This window comes from Jaculus jaculus, chromosome 5 (assembly GCF_020740685.1).
Source record: "Jaculus jaculus isolate mJacJac1 chromosome 5, mJacJac1.mat.Y.cur, whole genome shotgun sequence".
Taxonomy (NCBI): Eukaryota; Metazoa; Chordata; class Mammalia; order Rodentia; family Dipodidae; genus Jaculus; species Jaculus jaculus.
This window is the reverse complement of record NC_059106.1, coordinates 38,450,447-38,472,985: the sequence shown is the minus strand read 5'-3', so window position 1 is coordinate 38,472,985 and position 22,539 is coordinate 38,450,447. Positions and strand designations below refer to the sequence as shown.

General features: G+C 54.9%; 1 protein-coding gene and 1 long non-coding RNA gene across 8 annotated transcripts in view; one reads left to right on the top strand and one right to left on the bottom strand.

The window, feature by feature from the left end:
- Positions 1-17,264, bottom strand: part of Prdm16 (PR/SET domain 16) — a 338,568-nt gene extending 321,304 nt beyond the window's left edge. For 3 of the 6 annotated variants that reach the window (XM_045151134.1, XM_045151132.1, XM_045151133.1), the window contains exon 1: positions 16,978-17,264. In XM_045151134.1, coding sequence (XP_045007069.1) covers positions 16,978-17,014 — 37 coding nt within the window. In that variant the 5' untranslated portion in view covers positions 17,015-17,264. The remainder of the gene's footprint in view (positions 1-16,977) is intronic. The other 3 variants (XM_045151130.1, XM_045151131.1, XM_045151135.1) reach the window with 2 other exon arrangements.
- Positions 17,265-17,967: 703 nt separating this feature from the next.
- Positions 17,968-21,903, top strand: LOC123460609. 2 transcript variants are annotated; one of them, XR_006637119.1, is made up of 3 exons: positions 17,968-18,927; positions 20,194-20,322; positions 21,579-21,903. It is a non-coding gene; the product is annotated as an uncharacterized LOC123460609 (long non-coding RNA). The 2 variants fall into 2 exon arrangements; XR_006637120.1 differs by having other exon boundaries at positions 20,191-20,322.
- Positions 21,904-22,539: the final 636 nt, after the last annotated feature.

The following is a 22,539-nucleotide window of genomic DNA, read 5'->3' as shown; positions in this document are numbered from 1 at the left end:
CTGGGGAAGCAAAGCTGCCTTGCCACTGTCTATCACGACACCAGACATCCTGATGGGCCTGGGGCAGCACTGGGCATATGAGACCCTTGCCGCCTGCTGCCCTGGGAGCCCGAAGGTCAACTCAGACCACCAGAGGACACCTGTTGCAGCCACCCTCGCGGCCTCGAGGAGGAGACAAGCACGTAAGTGGGATGCCGATGTCCTGAAGGGACAGGTAAATCCACAATGTGTCTGTTTTTTTTGGCAAATAGGAACACTGGGCTCAGAAAGGCCTGAGAGTAGCCAAGTGCATACAGCTTGCAATGGTCATTAACTCCCAAGCCTGTGCTCTCACTACCAGCCAGAGCCTGAGAACAGACACCCCACAGGACAGGGAGCACCTCAGGGATCCATCTGTCCCAGGTCACCTCCACTATGTCATGGAGCCTTTCTGTAATGTCTCTGTAGTACGCCTCTCCCCTATCAGGCCCTGCCAGGCAGCAAGATGAAATGAGCTTCTTTTTTTTTTTTTTTTTAATTTTTTATTTATTTATTTGAGAGTGACAGACACAGAGAGAAAGACAGATAGAGGGAGAGAGAGAATGGGCGCGCCAGGGCTTCCAGCCTCTGCAAATGAACTCCAGACACGTGCGCCCCCTTGTGCATCTGGCTAACGTGGGACCTGGGGAACTGAGCCTCGAACCGGGGTCCTTAGGCTTCACAGGCAAGCGCTTAACCGCATAGCCATCTCTCCAGCCCTTCTTTTTTTGCTTTGTTTTGTTTTTCGAGGTAGGATCCCACTCTAGTCCAGGCTAACCTGTAACTCTCTATGTAGTCTCAGGGTGGCCTCAAACTCACGGTGATCCTCCTACTTCTGCCTCCTGAGTGCTGGGATTAAAGGCGTGCGCCACTAGGCCGGGCTGAAGCTAGCTTCTTGATGCTTGATGGCAAGGGGACCCCAGCCCAGGTTGGCCAAGCCTTCATTGCTGTACTTTTCTAATGCCTGAGCCCTTTCTAGTATCCTCCAAAGCGCTCTTTGCTGAGGCTGCAGTATTTAAACATGTCCAGATTCCATCTGGACACACATTCTAGAAGGCCAGGTTGACCTTAGGCACCAGGTTTTGGAGTGGTTAGGTATATCCTTAAGCCACCCCCTGACAAAAATGAGTCCAATTTGAAGATAAAGAAGGGACAGGTAAAAGACCCTAACACAGCTACTGGGGACAGTCCAGGCAAGAAGCTGCTGCCCAAGGTTGACCGACTCATGAGCATCCCCTCTGCCTGGCAGCCTCTACCCGGAACCCTCAGGCTTCCCAATACCAGTTTAAAAATAGGTTGGTCCAGAGCTACCAACCACCATGGCCACTGTTATCTGCCCTCTGCTGAGCCCAGCCTATGTGTTCCATGAAATGCCCATGGCACACAGTGGGCATGATAGATGGTGCCCAGGGTCCTCTGAATAGCTTTCTGCCCACTTTGTTCTTGCAGGTGGCAGAAGCCCTGCAGGTATATGCAGATGTGGACTCTAATCAAATTCTCAAGGGCAAGTGTAGGATGGTTGGTGCCTCCTTGGCTCAGATGTCCCGGGACAGCGGCCTCCATTCTGGGGCTGCACCTCAAGTTTCGGTGACAGAGCAGCCATAGAAAGCAGCGAGTTTTATCGGCAGCCTGTGCAGCTCTCCATTGCCGTGGCCCCTCACCCCTGGCATTCCGTGCCTCCCAGGGGGGCAGATAATCCCACAAAGGGCCTCGTGCCAGAGTCTGGACATTGGAAAGTGCTTTCTCCAACTGGGAGCTTTTGGGTTTGCTGGAATCTTCTTACTAGGCCCCAGGGTTCAGATCGAATGTCCCTTTGAAAGGAGCAGAGGCTGCCCCTGTACGCTGCTCTGGTCTGCCTGATACTAGATCCAGGGGAGCTCTAGCTAAGGGGGGAGACCCCTTTGGCAAACCAGGGCCCCTAGAATCCTAGTCCTGGAAAGGAAAGGAGGGAAGAGGAGAGAAAGTCCCATATCATGCCACAATAGATGATAACACCCTTTCCTCTTCAGAAAGCTCAAAACCAGCTCACTCGTGCATTGGTTGTTCCCTCCCAACCACCCACTCTTGTTCCTCTCCACTTGCTCTGTCTACAGTTCAAGGGCTGTGGAGACCCAAAGATGGTTTCTGCTCCCAGAACAAGGGTCCTTCCTGCTCACCAGACAAAATGGTCTCTCCAGAACCTGGTTCACATTGTCACAACTATGTAAACAGAGTACTCTATGCATGTATGCACAGGTGTGCATATGTGCACTAACAAGTGCCTTGTACACAAGCACATTCACAAATGCACAAACACACGCACAAACTGTTACACCGCTCCCTAAGCCATACCAAAGCATGACCCATCCAATGACATCGGACACAATCTCAGGCCAGAACGTCAAGGAGACAGCTGCAGATCCAGCAGAAGCCTCACTGCTTGAACCCCTGGAACACAGTTAGGATAGGGATCCTGAAGGATAAGAGCAGGCATAGAGACCTAACTTTGCCCCTCTTTGCAGAGATACCAGTGCCATCTCCCTTCCGGCATGGCAGTGTTAGTGTCCTGGTAAAGGCTGTCCAAGATGCTGGGTCCCCCAACAGAAGGCTGACATGGTACCATGGCTCTTCCTTGTGGAAACTTGAAGAACCCTGTCTGGGATGGACCTCCAATCCAACCACACTTATCCCACCAGCTCCACAGATAGCCTATCAGGCGCTCCAGCCAACACTGTCCCCATCGCTAATGGTGCCCCCACAAAGTAACCACTCCCAAGGCAGAATCAACAGGAGTGAGGAACACTCAGGTTCTGGGTGAGGCCAGGAGACTTGGCTCATGGGTGTCTCTCTGTTACTTACACACCGTTCACCAAGTTGTTTTTCTCTCAGGTATGTGAATGGAGAGACCAGATCCAGGGAGACTGCCCCATTTCACCCATTTGTACATATAAATCAGCTCTTGGTCAGAGAAAGTTCCACAAACCTAGAATAGATGCTTAAAATGACAACCTTGGGCCAGGTGTAGTGGCACACACCCTTAATCTCAGCATTTGGGAAGCAGAGGTGGGAGAATCGCCATGAGTTCAAGGTCACCTTGAGACTACATAGTGAAATCCGGGTTACTCTGGACTCAAAAAAGACGGGGGGTGGGGGGCAAACTTGATCTTGATCCTGAGAATAATGATAGCAACAATACAACAATAACAAGTGGATTGGGTCATTGTCTCAGCAGGGCCACACTGGGCTCTGTGCTGTCCCTAACTGAGGCTTCTCTGGCCTCCTCCACATCTTTTCTGCACTGTGTAAACATATCAAGTCAGGAGTGGAGATAAGTATCCTGGCCTGGATGGGGAGGAAAGAAAATGTAGGGTGCTATCACCCCACAGAACACTTGGGCACCATTTTGTTCACACATACCCTTGATCCACACCTCCAGCACAAATGGGCACTGCTGTGTCAGAGGGTAAGGCAGTGTGGCAGCATGAGGGAAGAAAAGGAAGTGGGCTCCAGCTTTTCCTTGCTGTCTAGAGGGTTCAGCTAAAGGCCTTGGAGACAGAGAGGTTTTGCACTGGCCTTGACCCCTCTCTTACCAGCAGAAGTGGTACCTGAGGCAGGGAGAGAGCCAGGAGCTGACCTGAGGTATCATAACTGTAGCCAGTCCTTCCCCTGCCACAAGCACTGGTTGGGGTGAAGGATATATTCTCAGGGCCCCATCTCCTTGGCAACCAAAGTTGAGATCCTATCACCCTATGTTCCCGGAAGGCAGGCACAACTGTCCTGAACCCACAGTCAATGGTATTTAAAGATCAGGGTGAGAAGAGTGGGCCACTGACCCTCTGACAGGTCAATCTGGTCCAGATCTGCAGGGTCACCTTTCAATTCCTGAAGGTCACAGGGAACAGAAAGTGTTTCCTCAGGAGAGGCTCCTGCTGGGCCTCTAAGTCTACCTTGACCTGACCTGACCATATAAGAATTGCACTCTGAGGGCCTGAGGTGGCCTGAGAGACTACTCGTCCCCAGGACCTATGTGCCAACTTGGTGTGGCCATTGTGGTAGTTTGAATAGATGGCCCCCAATATGTTCAGTGTGTTATCACTTTTGTAGTTTGGATCGGCAGCCACCTGGCTGGAGGAGGTGTCACTGCAGATCTTAAGGTATGGTGGTAAGTCTGAAATTCCAATCTAGAGATATACAGTGCCTAGTTCCACCTGGAGTTTCTGAAGTGTGCTGTGTGGCTTTTGGCATGTGCTTCTCTCCCTCCCTCTCTCTCTCTCTCTCTCTCTTTCCTTGGACCTGTGAAGGCAGGCCAGCTTCTTCTGCCATTATAGAACTTCCTCTGGGTCTGTAAACTTCAATAAATATCCCTTCCTCCATTAAAAAAAAAATAATCATTGCACTCTGGGACCTTGGACCATCCAGTCACACCAAAGCCCAAAGGGCCAGCCTGCTGCCTGACCATCTAGGTCCTTTGATTTGGTTCAAGGTCAATCAAGGTGGTAGAGCTCTGTGATGAATTTGGGAAGTGAAAGACAGGGGCAGTCTCTGAGGTCAGAGGCTGGCAGGTTCAACTAAGAATGTCATGGGCATCAAAGATGGCTCTGAAAGTTGGGGGGACACTCAAGAGGGCTTCTCTATGCCTAAGCAGGTGTGGAGGCTTTGGCTTCTCACCCTAGTCGCAGCTGCTGCCCTGGACAACCCTGGTCTCAGTACCCTGTGCTTGATTCTGCTTTTACATGTTCCATGGAGTGCTAGAGTCTTCGGGGAGGGACCTGACCATCCCAGCTCTGCACAGCATAGCTAGCCCACCCCCTCCTCCATGTTGCCCCTCCTTTATGCTTGTGCCAAGCTATGACCACTCTTAGTGATCAACACCAGGAGATGGAGACCAGCTGCATGAACAGGCTGTCCTGCTCCACTCACCACAGACTTATTAGGACTGTCCTGAGCCACTCCTCCTTCCTATAGAAGGGGAACCACTGTGTATCCCCCTCCCTGTAACATCCTCCCGGTCAAGACAGACTTAGAGCTACATTAGCTCTCCCACATTACCATGTTCTGTTGGTTGGCCAGGGAAAGGAACCTTCCAGGATGGCAGAGCCCAGGCTATGGGCAAAGGCTCCTCACACCCCACGTGGCCACCAGCCCCCATTCCTCTTTGAATGAGGGCGTCTGTTGTGATGGAGGCAACCTAAAACCCTGGGCTATGAGAGATCTTGGATAGGAGTAAGGAAGGATTCCCTATGGAGGCTGCAGGAACTGGGAACCAGGTGCAGCCTGGGCTGGGGCGGGGCTGGGGAGCAACTCAAACTCGAGGCAGCCGCCACCAACATTAACAGAGGAGATTCAATACCAAGCTGCTGCTTTCAGGGGCTTTGCCTAACCTTTGGGAAGGTAAAATTAACGCCTTGGATGGATGGAAAGTTAGAACTCAGAGGCCTCTGCTTTGCAATTCTGATTCCCAACCATGAAACTAGAGAGTGCCTCCTGGGGCGGCTATATAGCCGGGGCTTCTGAGCACTTACTTTTCATGGTTTTTAGAACTTTGTTCTTAAGGACATTCAGCTGAATGTGCAGCCACCAGACTGCCCCTCCATGGCACACCCGTGTACGTGCGCCCGAAGAGTCTGAGTATTAGGGATCATGACACCCAGTCTCATGCCGACTTTCTGTAGGATGTGCTAAGTTCCTACAGACTCCACAGCGATATTAAAAATCTCCCATCAGCCACGTTGACTTTTTGCTGCTCAGATTTCACTTGCCCGGAAGAAGCCGTCCAACACGTTCCTCTGCACTGAATCCACAATAAGTCCGCCAGCCAAAAAGCAGCTCTGCACAGGCTGCAGACATGGGGACAGGACCTCTGGATTTTTAAGAAATGGCAGCATCAATGAGATAATAAACTTTGGGGCGGGGGGGGGGTCTAAGGTACCGCCCAGTCTAGTGAAGCAGCTGTCATTTTTAAAGTCATGTCAAATCACTTCCAGGGAAAAATTGATTTGTCTCTGATAGCTTTTCCTCCTGCTAACATGATAAATAAATAATTAGCTGCATTGTAGAGCTGTTTCATGAAAGAAAAGGTTGGTGAAGCAGGTTGAGATAGAGACTGAAAAGACCGGGGCTGGCTGTAACCCCCCTGCCCCCGGCCTTATGACACCATTTGTACTCTGTCAGTCACTAGCTTACGTTCAGAACGAGCTGGGGAACTGAATACCCCATTCAAAGAGGTACTCACACGGCGTGTTATTACAATTTAATATTTTCACACACAGACACATCATTATCTTGCAACCTGACACTGGCAGCATAATTCTGTAATTTTTCAAGAGGCCTAATTTTTCTCAATGTGAACACCAGGGCCCAGGATTGTCTAAACAGCCCTGTCTCTTCTTTGTTTCTTCTTGGGGTAACAGACACGCAGAGGAAATGCTTACAGATCGCCAAGGCTTCTCTACCTCGGAACTCTCCCAGCTTCTCCTATACACAGCAACCAGCTGCCAAATGGCCCTAGCAGGACTGGGCCTGGCACCGGCTGTTAGCAAGAAGTCCTCTCCACACTATGCAAGAGCGAAAGTCATGAGGTCCCACGGAACTAAGTGGCTCTTGAAAGCACAAGAGGGTAGGGAACTGAGGGGTGTTGCTGATAAACAGAAAGGAGAACTGTCATGCAAACGTCAGATCTGCACACGTATGTGCAGGAGTATCACACATGTGTACATGCTCCATGGAGATGGTCTTGATGTGTCAGCCAAATGAAGCATCCACCTTGGGGACTACTTTTCTCTCCAGCAATGTCTGCTCCGGCCTGCAAAACACCCTCTGGTTCTTAGGTACTTCAAGAATGTGTTGACTCTTTGCAAGAAAGGCCAGAAATTTCTCAGAGAGCTATTTCCTCCAACGAGCAGGTGACAAAGAGAAAGATGGCGTGGCCCCCAAGCTGCATGAGGACACACTATACGACTGAGCCAGTAGATGTCCTCTGGTTTCCTTCAGGCTTATTTCCACAAGGACTCTGAGACCTGCAGGCAGCTTACTGCTTGCTTGCATGTGCACGCGCACATCTCAGAAACCTCATGCATGGGCACCCATAGAAAGGCTAGCACATGAGAGGACCGGCCTATCAGTGCTTCTGAGTGTGGGCTGGGATGCCACCAGGTTAGCATAGGCCACAGAGGTTGATTCTAAACACAGCACAGACCTTATCACATGGCTTTTGCTGGGCCTGAGGCTTTGATGGAGTCCCTGGATAGGACTTCACCAGTGAGGGAAGAGGCACTGAGGTGGGGATGGGAGTGGGGGTGGAACGGGGGGGGGGGGTGGAGGCTGAGGATTAATGCCCAGGCTTTCTGAGGCAGTTCTGCAGTCTTCCTCTTTGCCTGGGGACTGTGTGGCCTCTCTGTGGTCACCACTCTGGCTCCTCCGGTGAGTGTAATTTTCAGTCTTTGTTTAAATGTTTTATGGACTGATGTGACCGAGCCTCTCTGAAGAGGCTGTGGCCCCCTGTTGGGCAGATACAAATGCCTGAGCCATTTCAATGCGTGTCCCTTTCCCTTGGAGACCCAACTACAAGGAGTGACCAGAGTCTATTATGTAAATCCATATTTTGGTATAATACTAACTGTCAACTTCTGAATATAGACACAGGATTAAACTGCATCACAGGAAAGAGTTCCATACACAGTTTGCATCCAGACCTCACACCTAGACCTGTTCTGCTTCTGCTGAGACCCTGGGGCCTTGCCTGCCCTGGGGCCAGAGAGACAGATAGCATCCAGACCAACAAAGCTCTCTGGCAAATCTTCTACACCCCCTCCCTTTCCCTTCTGCCTTTCTAATGTGATATAGAGCTGGCGACCATGTTCAGTGAGACAGTTGAGGCTGGAGAGCTGTTGGCCTTGCTCTGGCCTTCTCCCCATCTGAGCACAGGCCCCGACCCCAATCCAGCACCTGCTCCCAGCAAAGACTAGAGTCTGATGGGACCTCCAACACCCAGCTTGCCACCCTACAGCAACCAACACACAGCATAGCTGGAGACACAGTGTACCCCCACACATGGGGATGGCAACTTCCTCTGGGTGGGCTCCTAGGCAGCCTCCTACAACTGTTGAAGGGGTCTTCTGTCCCTAAATGAGCATGGCTCAGAGCCCAGTACATAGTATGCCCATGCACCACATGCTGGGCTTCTGAGAAAGATGGTGTCGCCGCCAAAATAAACCAAAGACCCCAGCCCCTACGGGAAGTAGGAGGCCTCTGATGAGAAAAGAGCTGGCAGATGCCAACAGCTGTTTCAGCCCTGAAGACAGATATAAGGGTAGAAAAGGCCTGCTTGCTTTGGCTGGGGGGTGGGAAGGAAGCTGGAGGTGGGGGAGGTGGCTGGCTTTGAGCGTGGTGAGCCCCAGCTCCACATACAGGGTCCACAGCAGGTCCTGTGCCTCCAAGAAAGAAGCAGCTTAAACACATCGGTGTGCTGGAGCTCCAGACTGAGCTACATGCAGGAAGCAGAATAGGATCTGTGCTGAAGCAGGGAGAGGCCTACAGCGGAGGTGACTTTATAACATGGTTTGGGTCTTACCTATATCTGTGCTACATTGTTGGTGGTCCCCACTCGCAGCCTGACCTCAGTTTCCACCCCATGGTCCACACCAAGGCTGACAGGCTCAAGAGCAAAGAAACTGTTTGTCCAAACAGGCCAAGGATATAAAAAGAAAAATCACTCAGCATGCCTGCCAAATTCGAGCGAGTTTCAGATGCACTCCAACAGGCCCCCAGGATGTCCGACTCCCATACAGAAGCACCCACAGAACAGCATACTGGACCCTTCTCCCTACCTAAGTTTTGGGGTAGAAGCCCTGTAGGGCACAGATTCCCACGCATACGGATACCAACCAAGTTAAAACTGACTTTTGAGGATGCCTCAGTGGGTAAATGTAAGGACCCAAGTTCAGATCCCCAGCACCCTCATAAATTCCAGGTGGGTGTGGCAGCCCACTTGTAATCCCCAGCATTGAAGAGGTAGAGACAGGAGTCTTCAGAGCAAGCTGGAGAGACTAGACTAGCTAAATTGGTAAGCTCTGGGTTCAAGTGAGACACCCTGCCAGTGTAAAAACTAGGCAAGTGATGGAGCAAGACACTGGGCATCAACCTCAGCTCACATGTGTGCATGCCCACCTGCATACACATGTATATCCACAAACATGAAAATACAAACACACATATGCCATACACATCGTTTTTAATAGAAAATAGTAAAAATGAATGTTTATTCTCCAAGGCATTTACCTGGAGGCAAAAGCCAAGCTGAGGTGAGGCTTGAGGATCAAGGGAGAGGGCAAACGGGGTACCTGGTGCAGAGTAGCAGGGCAGGAAGAACAGCATCGCCCCTAAGAATGTGCTGCGAAGAGCCTGGGGGCCAGGCAAGGCCCGCATGAACCCTATGGGCAGCCTCTGGTGCTTGTTGGGCTAGGCTTTGATATTGGCACTAACCCTTCGGCTTTGTTATTGTTTCTAGTAGGAAACGAGACAAAGTCACTTATTCCTCAGCTTGAGTACACTGCCTAGGAAGTAACTTATAGACATATGGAGGTCACCTCAGTGGGGAGTGACTAGAAAGTCAGGGTTTTAGGAGGACACAGCCCAGACACCTTATGCTTGCTCTGCCAGGTAAGCACAAAATGGCTGGGCACACCTATGTCTCCCTGACCCTTAAATGTAATCAGCCAACATTGAAATTTACATAGAATATAAATTCCATGTCAGGAGAAAACCAAGACTGAATCCATCCAGGTGAGTCAGGAGGGTAAGGGAAGGGAACAGACTGGACCTGAAGGTGACCAGGAAAGCCCAAGTAGCTTTCTGGGAAATTCCCTAAGAAACTCTATGAGATCAGGGAAACTCTCACCCCAGCAGCCCTGCTTCCTGATCCCCAACTCAACCCTCTGAGGTTTTTTTCCTCCCAGCAGTCCCCCCTTGGCACTGTTTGAAACAGAGAAAGGGAACCCTCCCCCTAGATGCCACAGTTCCCCACTTCTGCACCTGTTTGGAGAGACCTTGAGGATGCACTAGGCAGCCTGGCTCCATCCCACAGGCACATCCCCTGAGCCACTGCCACACTGGGAAAGGGATAGCCACTCACTATGGCTCCCACAGCGTACCTCAGGTCTCCTGAGAGCACAGCTGAGAAGCCAGAGGAAACAAGAAGCCAAGGAGCCTCTCCCTTGCCTGCCGCCCATTCCCCACAGACCCCTCACTTGGTGCTTGGATGCACACTGGTGGGAACAAGGGGCTAGCATCACCCATCACTCCTCTCAGCAACTGCAGACCCAGCTAAGACTCAGGCAGGACTTCCACAGGCAACAAGGATCCGTTGCCCCCCCCCCCCACACACACACGCAGACACACACGCGGACACACACACGCTCCACTGAGCACAGACTGAAGGTGAGCACCAATCTCTGATGCATGTTATGTTTTGTACTTAGCAGCAGCCCCATTCTGCTGCCTTTCCTGATCAAGTTTATGTCACAGCATTCTCACACTGGGCCATGTTTTCAAAGGCTATGATTTCCTCACTTTCCCAAGCAAGGCTTCCAGTCAGGGTGAGCAAAAAGCCAAGTCCTGCGTGTTGCATCCCCAAACTATGCTCAGGGACAGTGGACTTGATGGTTTTGCTCTCCCACCTGCAAAGCCCCACACAGATGTTTATTGAGTTTCCTTCCCACCTGAGCTGGGAGGCTAGATGAGCTAACTGCTTGCTCCATGGCACAGGCCTCTGGGGGTTCCCTCTGGCTGAGGCTGGTTTCAGATAACACTATGACTGTACCCCATAGTCTCAAATGTGGGGCTCGGGCCAGAATGAAAAAGAGACTCTGTCAGTTATGTTTAAACACAGACTTCACTGGCTCAGCCTTGAGAGATGAGCGCTCAGAGCTGAGAACCGCACAAGCCTGGCAGTGTGAATGTGCACGGGAGAACACGGAGCCGTATTTAGAGGAGATGAAATATTCACAGGACCAAGCCATGTTTTAAAATGATTATAAATTATTTTAACAGTGCATTTGCAAAGGGTTATAAAAACAGCCATAATATATTTTTTCCTTAGATTCTAGAATTACCAGTGTGACAGCTAATGCAATAATGATTTGTTTCAAATGCCAGTGTTTAAGCTGCATAAAGCTGATTTCAGACATTTTTTCCAGTAGGCCACATTGTACTTAATGAAATTAAACACACCAATCGCATTTGTCCCCAGGGGACGAGGAACTGAACACACCACTGGTTTATTTTTTTATTAAAATAAATTGCAGCCGGCAAGATGGACTAATTGCATACAGAATTGAAAAAGAAACATTCCATTGATATAATTAAGCCAATTTTCACGGACAGAAATAGTTATAGTGGATATAAAATAAGCAAAGCCTCACCAGAATCTGCTTTCCCTCCCTTTTTTACACAAAATGTTAACTATTAAACAAATATGTATCTCGAGTGGCCGGCACTCCTATCTTCTGTTCAAGGCATTGTTTCTCAGACTCCAGAGAGGCACCTTAGATAGAGTGGAGCGTTGGTCAAAGCGAAGAGAGGTCACCCCTCCTTTGCTTCGGGCCACTAGAAGTGAGGGTACTAGGCCCAGAATGGCCATAATGACCCCAGCCATAGTTCAAAAGGTCCCAGGTTGGAGACCCACCAGCTGATTCCAGTCTGAACCAACAATGAGGCCCCTATGTCGCCCTGGTTACCTAAGGAGGCAGGTGGATTTTCGCCTTCCACAATGAGAACCTGAGCAGGCAGGTCACACATCCCCATAGGAGGCTTTTGAACTTCCATAGAGCAGAAGATAGTGGGGAATCGACAATGTCACCCCCGATCAACATTGCCTACCCTGCATCTGCCCTTGGGAGAGGGCGCTCACAGTCAGGGCAGGAGAAGCCAGGCAACTACTCCCTGGAGGGGAGGAGAGTCCAGCCCTAAGTAAACAAGACTCCAGTCTTTGGGTGGGTGAGGCACAGGTATGATGGCTGCATTCAGAAGCATGATGTCTACTTGCCTTTTAAGTATAGACCACAGTGAGCTTTGGCCTTGAGGAAATGCTATAACCCCGACACATTAAAAAAAAAAAAAAAAAACCTATGGAATTAACTATAGTCTATAATGCCCTACTGAAAATCTTTGAAGATCTTCATTGAGCTGATATTTCCATCAACCTTGGCCTTGCTGTGCAGCTGTCTGAGCTACTGCCACCTCTCTGTGCCTGGGACTCTTCCTCCTCTTCTTCTGAGGAAGAGGTGTCTGCTGCTCCATACTCCCTCCTTCTGGAGACTAGGGAAGGAGGTGGGTGAGGGTTGGGTCAGGGCTGCTATCTAGGGAGAGGAAAGTACCCTAGGGTCTGCTTCCAAGCTGTTGCCACAGTGGGGGAGGGAGTAGGAGTCACTCTGCAGCCCGCAGTGCCCTTACACAGCACACGGCACACAGTACACAATACTCTCTGGCTGGGCTGCTGTCTGGGAGGGTAGGGACAGGACCTTTCTAGAAACCCTGACAGCCTGCCCTGCAACCTTGGCTTACCTGGATCGCTCTCCCCATCCCCACCCACAACTCAGACCCAGAATGGGAGTGCACTCCCTCATTCGGGTGTGCTGCTCCGCTGGCCTAGGGACAGAGAAAGGACCTTGTGCTGGAAGCATATGGAACACCTGGGAAGCCAAGGGGTGGTCCTCAAGGAGGAAGGTGCTGCTTCAGCCTGGGGTCAGAGACCCAGGGTAGCGAAACTGCTTCAGGCAACACGTTGGCTATGACTCGGTGCGAGGGAAGCTGGGAGGCACAGGGAGAGTTCCTAGATCTGTTTCCCCACAGCCGCTGTCCTCCTGAACCCTAGAGCCCAGGACGGCCCGAATCTGTCTCCCAAGACCTGCGCTGCACTGCAGGGGAGGCCAGGCGGCTCCCAGCTTCTCAAGAAGTTCTTTCTGGCAAGGAGAAGGCATAGCAGCCGCCCCTCCTCATGCTCCTTTGGTGCCTGCAGCATCCAAGACTTGATGCTAGGTTTGATTCAAAACCTGATAAATTGTTTTTTAACACCATTTGAAATTTTTAAACGAAATTATTCAAAAGATTTTTAATCCTGAATAATTTTTGTTGGAACTCTAGTTGTATGTCACCTTTATTACCAATGCTAGTCTCATAAGGACTCCTAATTTCCTCCTAATTGAGAAAAGCAGGGGGCTAATTGTGCCACATAAGCCTAACAAACTATGATGGGGCATAGAGGGAGCCTAATACACCTGCACCCAGCCTTTGGACAGAAACCCAGGATTAAGTTCCTCGCTCCCAGCACAGCTCAGGAGGGGCACTTGGGGTGGCAGGAGCTGCCGGACCAGAAGGGACTAAAGGCACCTGCTATTCACGCGTAACTGCTGGAGATGTAGGTGGCCCACTCCAGAGGGTCGCTGCATATCCAGGGGCACAGCCTGTGCGAAGACCTTTCAGCACTTGCACCACAACCGACCTTGGCAAGTCCTCCTCCCAAACCAGGCCTCTGCCCCATGGCACACCACTTAGGGCTGGCGCCAGCCCTGCACCCTGGCCCTCTACCCCAGCGGCTGCGCGTTAGTTCATTCGCCTGAAGCGGGGCAAGACAAGGACTCCTGCCAGCCAGTTTGTCTTGCTGCTTCTCTCATCCACATTCTGAGTAAAGGTGTCTGCTCAGTTCTGGCTTCCCTGGGGAGGGTAAGAAAAGGGAGGGCCCGGCCAGCCTGAATCTGGCTTGTCTCAACAGGGAAGAAGGACCCACCCTGGCTCTGAACTGGGCCTCCAGCCCATCACCCCATCGTCCCTCAAACACACCTTTCAAATCTACATTACGCCCAATACATAGGGCATGCACACAAAGTCCTACACCATGCAAAGTAGCAGTCCCCACCCAAGGGGCCAGACAGTGAGGAGGGCAGCTGGGATATATAATATCTAGGACTAGGAGTCTGTCACCTCATGGGAATCAGGCCTCAAAGGGTGGCTCTGATGGGAACCCTGGCTGCCGAGACCTCCAGGGTGGAGGTCAGGGTTAGGCTAAGCCCCCACCTGTCCACCTGGATGGCGAAAACAATAAGCTATTGTTAAAATGTGGGGCCAGGACAGCCCCAAGTCCTCACTGACCAGCACTTGCCCAATTTGAGTAAGGAGATACAGGCCTCGAACTGTCTTCATCCTGGCCCATGCAGGGGTAGGGGTGCCGCATCGCTGACCCATAGCTGCATAGAGGGTGCCCCAGAGACCTCTGTCGCCAGGAAACTCATCATCAGTCTCCACTGTGAGCCCCCAAAACGCTACCAAATAGGACACCCAACAAACCAAGCTGGGTTGAACCTTTGAGACTGAGGTCTGGAGTACAGAAATAACAAACGAAATTAATGTCCCAGATGCACCCTCAGTGGCAGGTCCTTTAAGCTCTGGGTCATGAGGTCATATCCATTGGTTTAATTGTCCTTAGGTCCCCAGCACACAGTTTCAGGCACAACTCAGGGCCCAAGTGCAAGGGAAGAACAGAGCCAGCACAGCCATGATCTAGCCTCAGAGGTTGTTTGGGGATGTGGCTGGGTTAGCTGCTGAGCCCGCGCTGCCCGCTGCCCCAGCTTCAGGTAATGGAGTCAGGTCCCTCAGGAGACTTTCACATCTGCTTAGAATAACGTCCAATGAAATGAAATCCCTCAGTGGCTCCTGCGATGTATGCAGCCTGGAACGGGGTCCCAGAGTGCACTCAGCCTAGGCTCTGGGCCTGTAGATTAAGCTTCCTCGGGCTGTTTCTAAGGACGCCCAGGAAAGAGTACTCTGCACTCTTGTAGGTAGTAGGTCGGGTCTTCTGGTTCTCAGCCTCCAGGAGAGACAGCAGGACCTCTTCCAGGCACCCGTCCGGGTCGTGAGCTGAGCTGAGTCCAGGCAACCTTTCCCACCTGGTGAAGGTGGAGCAGGCAGAGAGCCGGGCCTTGTTGGCACCAGCCCGGTGTCGGCCTCTGGGAACTTTCCGGGGCGGCGCGGGGTGCGCAGAGCCAGCCTCTCGCTTCCAGCGAAGGCCTCGGCCCGGGGAGCGAGCCGCTGCTGCAACTCCTCCGTCCAGCTTTAAATCTTTTCTCTGCAAAAGCCTGACCAGTCCGCCCTGCAGCCAGGGGGTCGAGACATTGAGCAGGACCGCGGTGAACACAACACCCAACTGTACACAACACACCCCGTTCCTTGCGCTGTGGGCCAGCTCGCAGCAACGCACAGCCCCTTCGCGTCTAGACAGAAATGACTGCCCCGTTCGCACCAAGAGGGGTCAGAGGTCACAGCAGGCCCAGGAAGCCGAAGCTGAGTGCAGCTGGCCGGGGAGATGGGTTGGAAGGACGTCGCCTCACCGAGGGGCCACGAAGTGCCAACGACGGAGTCCAGGGGAGCCTGGCAGAGGATGGGACTTGCTTTTCCCTGCAGGCTGGGCATGCGGCCTAAGGCTGCGGTGGGTCCGTGTCACTCGGGGGTCCGGCGTTGAAAGCACCACCAAGTTTGTTTGTTTGCTTGTTTGTTTGTTTGTTTGTTTTCGGGAAACTGTTGCGGCGAATCGCGCACTCAACTGGCCTCACGCTTGAGAGGCTTGGTCTTGGATGCCTCCAGGACGGGCCGGGCAGGACCGGGCTCAGGAGGCTCGGACGGAATCGTAGGGACCTGGAGCAGGGGGACCAGGCGCCCCTTCCGCGGCAGAGGCGGGGGCGGCAAAGGAAGGGACGCGGATTCCCCGGACGCACTGCGCTCACCGCTTCGCTGGAGCCGGGCCGCGGCCGGGCTGCGGGAGCCGCGCTCGCCGGGCCGCTGCGCCACCCGTCCCCACCTGCCGGCTCTCGCAGCGGCAGCCCCCGAGTCCCCGGCCTGGCCGGGGACGGCGCCGGCACCCCTCGCGGAGGGAGTGCGCGCGGGCTGCTCCGAGACGCGGCGCTGGCGGCGGCGGCGCAGGCGAAGGGAGCTCCCGGCCCGCGGCGGGCACTAGACAGCGGCAGGCAGCGCGCGGAGCCCCGGGCTCGGCCCCAAGGCGGAGCGAAAGAGAAAGTAAGACCCGGGCCCTGGCAGTTCGTCCCCCTGGGCCTCACGGGTGTCAGGCGAGCGTGTACGGGAAGGGTCCGAGCGGAGCAGAGGGCGACGTGTTGGCGGGTCGGAAGGCGGCTGGTTGGGGACCCTGGTGTCGTAGGCACCAGCGCCGGGCGGCCCGATCGAGCAGCCTGCCGGAGTCACCGAGGAGCGCCCGCCAGCACGCGGGGCACCACTTGGGAATAAACTTCACGACTACAATTCCAAGTGCAGGAAGAAAAAAAAAAGTCTCCATTTTGCTCCCCCAGTGGCTACGGCCGTGCAGCCTTGGCCGTCCCTGCTTTCACTCCCGGGGAGCCGGGTGGGCGCCGGCTCGCGCCCCCTCCTCCGCCCCCTCCCCGGCTCGGGGTCTCCCTCCTCTGCGCCCGGCTGGCGGACGCCAAAGGCGGTGCTCTAGCGCCCACTATTTCAAAAGCCCGGAATATGATTTGACCAGGACTGAGAGCCACTCGGGGAGAGAGAGAGTGAGAGAGCGAGCGAGGAGGAAAAGTTGCTCTCCCCTTTCGTCAACTTTTCGCTAACTTTCGCTTTTCGCTCCCCTCCACCCCTGGCCCTCCCCCTCCGCCCCCCTCCCCGGCCCCCACCGCGCGCCTCGGGTTCCCGGGCCCGAGCGCCTGACACTGTGGGGGGGGGAGGGGGTTCGGCGGGGAGGGGGCCGGCGCCTTCGGGGAGCGCGCGGCCCGGGCGCCCCGAGCCTCCGCGCCGAGCCTGGCCGCCCCGGAGCGCTGGAGGCGGAGCAGAGCCCGGGCCGCGCGGCCGAGCCGGGGGGCCGGAGCGGCAGGCGCACACAGACCGCGCCCCGACGCGCACCCCTGGCCCGAGTACCCCGGCCCCCGCGGCCCGGGCCCGGCGGCACGGCGCGGCCGAGCGCGGGAGACTTACTTTTGGCTAGCTTCCTCGCCCTCGCCTTGGATCGCATGGTGTCGGCTCGCGGAATCTCTCTCCTCCTCCTTGAGCCCAGAAGCAGCTACACACTATCTTCATCTCCCCAGCATTGTCAGTTTGGACACCTTCGCACATGCGCACAGAGCACTCAATCTGACACCCCTCGCCGGGGCCAAAAAAACTTTGCAATGTATTCATCATCCTCATCGTCGCGCCGCCGCCGCCGCCGCCGCCGCCTCGGCGCGGGATTGGGGGGCTCTCTCCGGCCTTCCCGGTCTTCACCTCACTTCTCACTCCCCCCCTTCCCCCCCCCTTTTCGGCACAGCTCGGAACTGGCCCTTTAAGAAAACATTCCGTGCTCTGCGCTCCCGCCTGGGGCCCGCACCCCGGACACTTTAAAAGGACCCAGGTGGCCCTGGAGGCGAGGTGACCGTCCCCCCGCCCTGCCCCTGCGTCGCGTCGCGCCGTGGCTCCCGCCCCAGCCGGGTCGAAGACGAGGTCGGCGGCTGCGGTTTTCTCTGCGCGACTTCCTTGGATATCGGGGCAAACACGCTGAGAGTTCGGACGCGGGTCCGGACTGGTTTTGCTTCGTTTGATTATATTTTATTACCAATTAAAAAGCTTTCGTTCGCCGTCGCCCCAGCCACCTCTTCTCCCGAACTCTTCTCCTCTCGGCCACCGCCTCCGCTCCGCGGTGGCTAAGGGGGTGTCGGGGCCCACGCACCAGAACCCCGCTCCTCCGAAGCCCCCTCCGGCCGCCGCCCCCCTCGGGCCTCCCGGGCCCCCGCCCCTCCCCCCGCCCCCACCCGCGGCTGCAGCTTCTGCTTCGCGGCTCAAGGAAAAAAAAACCCAACAGCCTGGGCGCCGCCAGCTCCGCGCTCCGTCCCAGCCCCGGCCGACGAGCGAGCTGCACGGAACCAGCCGTCCCCGCTCGGGCGCGAGGTGGCGGGAGTGCAGCGCGCTCCACCTCGAGGGGCTACCGGGGGGCGGGGGTCAGTCACCCCAACAACCAGGCGACTGGGCCCAGGTGCCTCGGGGCGCCCAGCACCTCTGAGCCTCGGGGGCGGGCCCGCGCTCTGGTCTCGGTGCCCTGCTCTGTCGGTTACCACTGCGGGCCCCCAGGTGAGTAGACGGGTGCGGGAGCTCCTGAACTGGGCCACTTTGGGAGGCCGCGGTTCTGGCGGACGGTCTTCTTCTGCCTTTTCGGGGACCCAGATGCGTCTCGGGCTGGAGAGCCCGCCGCGCAGGTGGAGGAGTGCGGGTAGGAGCCCCACCAGGAGCTTCTTCTGTCCTTCCAGCACTTTAACTCCGCGAAAAGGGTCGGGCTAGGCACGGGCAGGGTGACCCCCGCCAGGGGGCCTAATGGTGAGCGCGAATTTCTCATTCGAGTTTGGCTAAGGTTTGAGATTGAATTTGAAACAAACGGAGGCGCGGCCCTGGCTGGGTCACCACCTTAGGCACCCTTTCCGGATCCCAGGGTTTCACCGGCCGCACGACTCTGAGCTGTCATGGTGTCACCTGAACCTGAGCTGGGGTCTGGGGGGAATTCGTGTCTCTCGGCCTTTCCATGGGGGCTTCTAGCCATGCCCACCCCCTCTTTGTTGTGTGCAACGAAACAAGTATTGTTGCACTGAAACCTGCACACCAAACCCTGCTTAAAAAAAAAAAAATCCGCAGTTCTCAAAAAACTGGACTTAAGGAGGCAGTGCAATAGAGAACGTGACTGGGCCCATTCAACCCCGGAGAAAAGCCCCAAGGCCAGTGGGAGCGGGTGTGCAGGGCCCTCTGCCTGGGAACCTCTGCAGTCTGCCACCGCTTTCCCGCGGGGAATGCAGCACCTCCGAGGCACCCACAGCGTGAAATACCTGGTCCTGCTGCCAGCTTGCTGCTCAGCATAGAGGAAGACACTCACTGGCCACCACACACCTATGCCGTTTGTGGTCCTAGGTGAGTGCCCCCTTAGACTCCCCTTTTAGGCTGTTGGTCCCATTGAGTATTATCCCTAGTTCTCTCTGTTCCCACTGGGCCACATAACCCTTCAACTTATGGGGCTGGGTTCTGAGGTTCTTGGTGGGGAGCTCCCATTACAGATTAAGCACACTGCCTCCCTACAGTCTTGGGGAGCTCTGAATTTGCTTCAAACCCACAGAGGGGAGGTTGCAGAAATCCAAACCCAGCTCAAGGGTGGCCTACAGACAGTGGGCCTAACTTAGCCATAGCTGCTGACCAGGGAAGGCTCAAGTTCACCTTATTACTGTGGCACCCCGGGTGTCCAGTGCTCACCTGGAGCCTCCCTGGAGGTTTGACACAATGGAGTGGGTGAACAGCTCACACCTGCCAGGGGCCTTGCCCTGCCCCCCATTCTGGGCTGACCTTCTTTCCCTCTCTGCCCTGGCGCCTCTCTGGGAAGGTCCCTGCTTCTTCTAGGGCCCTCAGTTCACTGGGGGTCTCTAACTGCCCTCACCATCACCTCAGAAGGGGACAGTCCAAACTCTGGTCAGGTTGAACTAGGATGGGGGGAGGGGTGACCCTTGCTAGTAGAGGTGTGGCGAGTAGGCAATAGTGTCTCTTCCCTATTTTGGCTGAAGTCCTTGTAGATAGAGAATGGACTGCCTGGGGAGGACTCTGAGGGCCCAGCTAAGGCTGACCACAGATTGTAGTTGCCAAAATCCCCGGGTGCTGCAATGGCTCCAGTGCAGTAGTGACTCCCCAGCCTTCTGGGGGGACTGCTGCACTCAGTCCCCAGGCCATGGCCCTGGCCAGGCCCTGCCCCCGCGTGGCCAGACTTAGAAGCAGAGAGTAGGTCAAGCATAGAGGAATTCTTCCAGGAGAACGAATATCTGGGAAAATCACACAGATGTCCTCCTCTTAAGCTGTTCTGTGTCTTGGTCCAACAAAGACATTTTTGGGGTGGACGCATTAAGGGGAACACATATAAACAACAGCGGCCCTGTGGGAAAAGGTTAAACTAAATGGTCTAAGGGCCGTTTTCAAACTGAGTCAAGTGCTGAAGAGCTGGGAGACTGATAAGGACTCAGCAGTAGGAAGGGAGGGAAGGAGGAAGGGAAGTGTGGCCTACATAGGGCCACATCTCAGCTCCCTGCACTAGACAACTGCTGCTGCCAAGTTCAGAAACCAGCTTCATTGCTGGAGGTGGTGTGGGGAGGCAACTAGAAAAGAGACTCCCATTAACTTCCGCTGTGCTTGAAGCAGGGGAGCATCCTGGATTCCCACCCCTTCCAGCAAGCCGGCAAACCTACCTGATCAAACCAACTCCAAGACTAGGGAAGTGAGGGGGTGCTGGTGCTGCCGGGCTGGAGTGAGCCTTGGAGACAGCAGAGGGTGAGTAAGAAGGCCCTCAGCTTCAGTGATCCCCCAAGCAGCCCTGACACCCCAAGTTCGTGCCTATACTCCAGGGCCACAGGGTCCCTTTTCTCCCCCCCGCCAGGGAGGCTGGCTTCCAAAGAGGAGTCCAGCAGCAATATGCGGAGCTGCCTGGTGCCAGACCCTTGGAATCGGCTGCAGCCCCTGGGGCAGTGAGCTTTTGGGAGAAGGAAAGTTTGCTTGACCAAGTGCAGGCTTTAGGCAGGCACTCACCTTCCCTGTTCAGGCTCCCTCACCTCCCAACGCAAAACTAATGAAGGCACCTTTGCACTGGTTGCCATAAGGGCTTTCCAGGGTAGCTGGACACATCACTGGAGGGAATCACAATTAGCATAAGGAGCAGCCCTCACCCTATCCCTCCAAGAGGGTCTCTCACCACTTAGGCATGTTCTCTTGTCCCACCCTTGGGGGGGTTGAGTCACAGGAGGCTGGAACCGTGAGCTGACTTGGTTCTGACTGTATCAGAGGGGAACATGGAGCACGAACTCCTAGGCCAGAAGGCAGCATAGGGGTTCGTTCTCAATTCGTTGTTGGGGTGGGACACAAACAGCTTAAAGAACCAGTTGCTTTTTATTGAGGCTTCAGAAACCACCTAAAGTGGGTGATTTTCCAACACCCTGACTTAACTCCATCCGGGGTCTTCAGGAGCTCTCTGAAACTAGAGTCATTTTCAGGGCTCCCCTTTGCCCATCCGCCTGCCCAGATCTAGGGGCCCTCGCTATGGTTTGGATAACTTTGAGGGCAGAAGGACACAGCTCCCAATGCCAAATTTCAGCCCTGCCTAGTGCAGAGTTGGACCTCCCAGGGCCAATGCCAATTTCCTGGTACCAGAGCGGGTCGCCAAGAAGGGTGGGGACGCTCTCAACCAATACTTCTCAGGAATGTGAACCATGTCGCAGCAGATTTTGAACAAACCCCAGATGTGGGGGGGGACTGGCTTCTTGGGAGCATGGGGTGACGTTTGTCCCTTGGATAGCTTTGGGACGCCTGAGCGGGTGGTCCTAGACATGGGTGCTGCAAGCTGCCTGGGCTCTAGCAGAATTTCCCTGCCCAATTTTGTGTCCACACACCCTAGTGGCAGGAACAGGACAGAGGCGTGAATCGCCTGCAGACTCTGTCACATGTATTTTGGGGGCCGCTTGGGAGTTGTTTTGTTTGAAAAGATTTGAGACTTCGGGCCTAAACTCCCCTGTCCTCACCCCATTTGACCCCAGAAGGGAGTTGGTGTTTCTATCCAACGCAGATCACCTCTCTAGAAGGCTCTGAAAACCGTCCAATGACTCCTTATCTCTGAGGGAGCACAAGTGTGCGGAGCCCCGGCGCCCAGAAGCCGCGGGGCTCCTGCAACTTTGAGCGCGAGGAGCAAGAAACGGAACCGGTTTCCCACGCATTTCCTCTCGATCCCAAAACCTTCCAAAATGCGCCAACGAATCCCGTGGTCTGGCTGACGCTGCTTGTGCCCTCGAGGTACGTGCTCACCCCACGGGCCCGCAGCCAGCCGTGGAACTGGAGGCGGAGGTCTCCTTCCACCGCCCACACCACCCGGTGACCCTCGGCCTCCGTGCCCTGGGCAGCTTCGTTGCGGGCAGCGCCCTGGGCCTGCGGTGCTGCGAAGACGAGTGGTACCGGAGTTGCTCCGGAGCGCTGCCCGCCCGCGGACGCGGCCGCCTCCCGTGCTCCCTGTTCTGGCCCGGCGCGGGCAGGGCGCTGGCCGCAACGAAAACCGAGAGCTGTGGGGCTCCCGGACCGAGAGACCCGGGCTTCGGAGATGCAAATTGGGAACCCGTCTTCCGCGTCCCCTGACTCCCGGACTCAGGGTCTCTCTGGGCCGGTGTAGAGGGACGGAGGTGACGGAATCTTCTCCCGCAGGAATCGACATCTCGTTTCACAGACTCACCGAGTGTGAATCCTCCCCGTGGAGGATCTGGCCCCACACCGCCGACGCTTTCAGTGTGGAAACCAAATCTTGTCATCGGGTTGGTGGGCGCTGCATCACATAGGTGCAATCGTTGGAGAGGAGATGCCAATTTGTTTTTTTCCCCTTCCGCCCCCCCCCCGGTTACCCTGCAATGACCAGGAGACAGACACACCGGTCTCCTAACGCGATCAGAGTAAGACTGACAAGAGACAACAGAATAGTTGAAAAATGCTACGAGAGAGGACACCCAGTGCAGC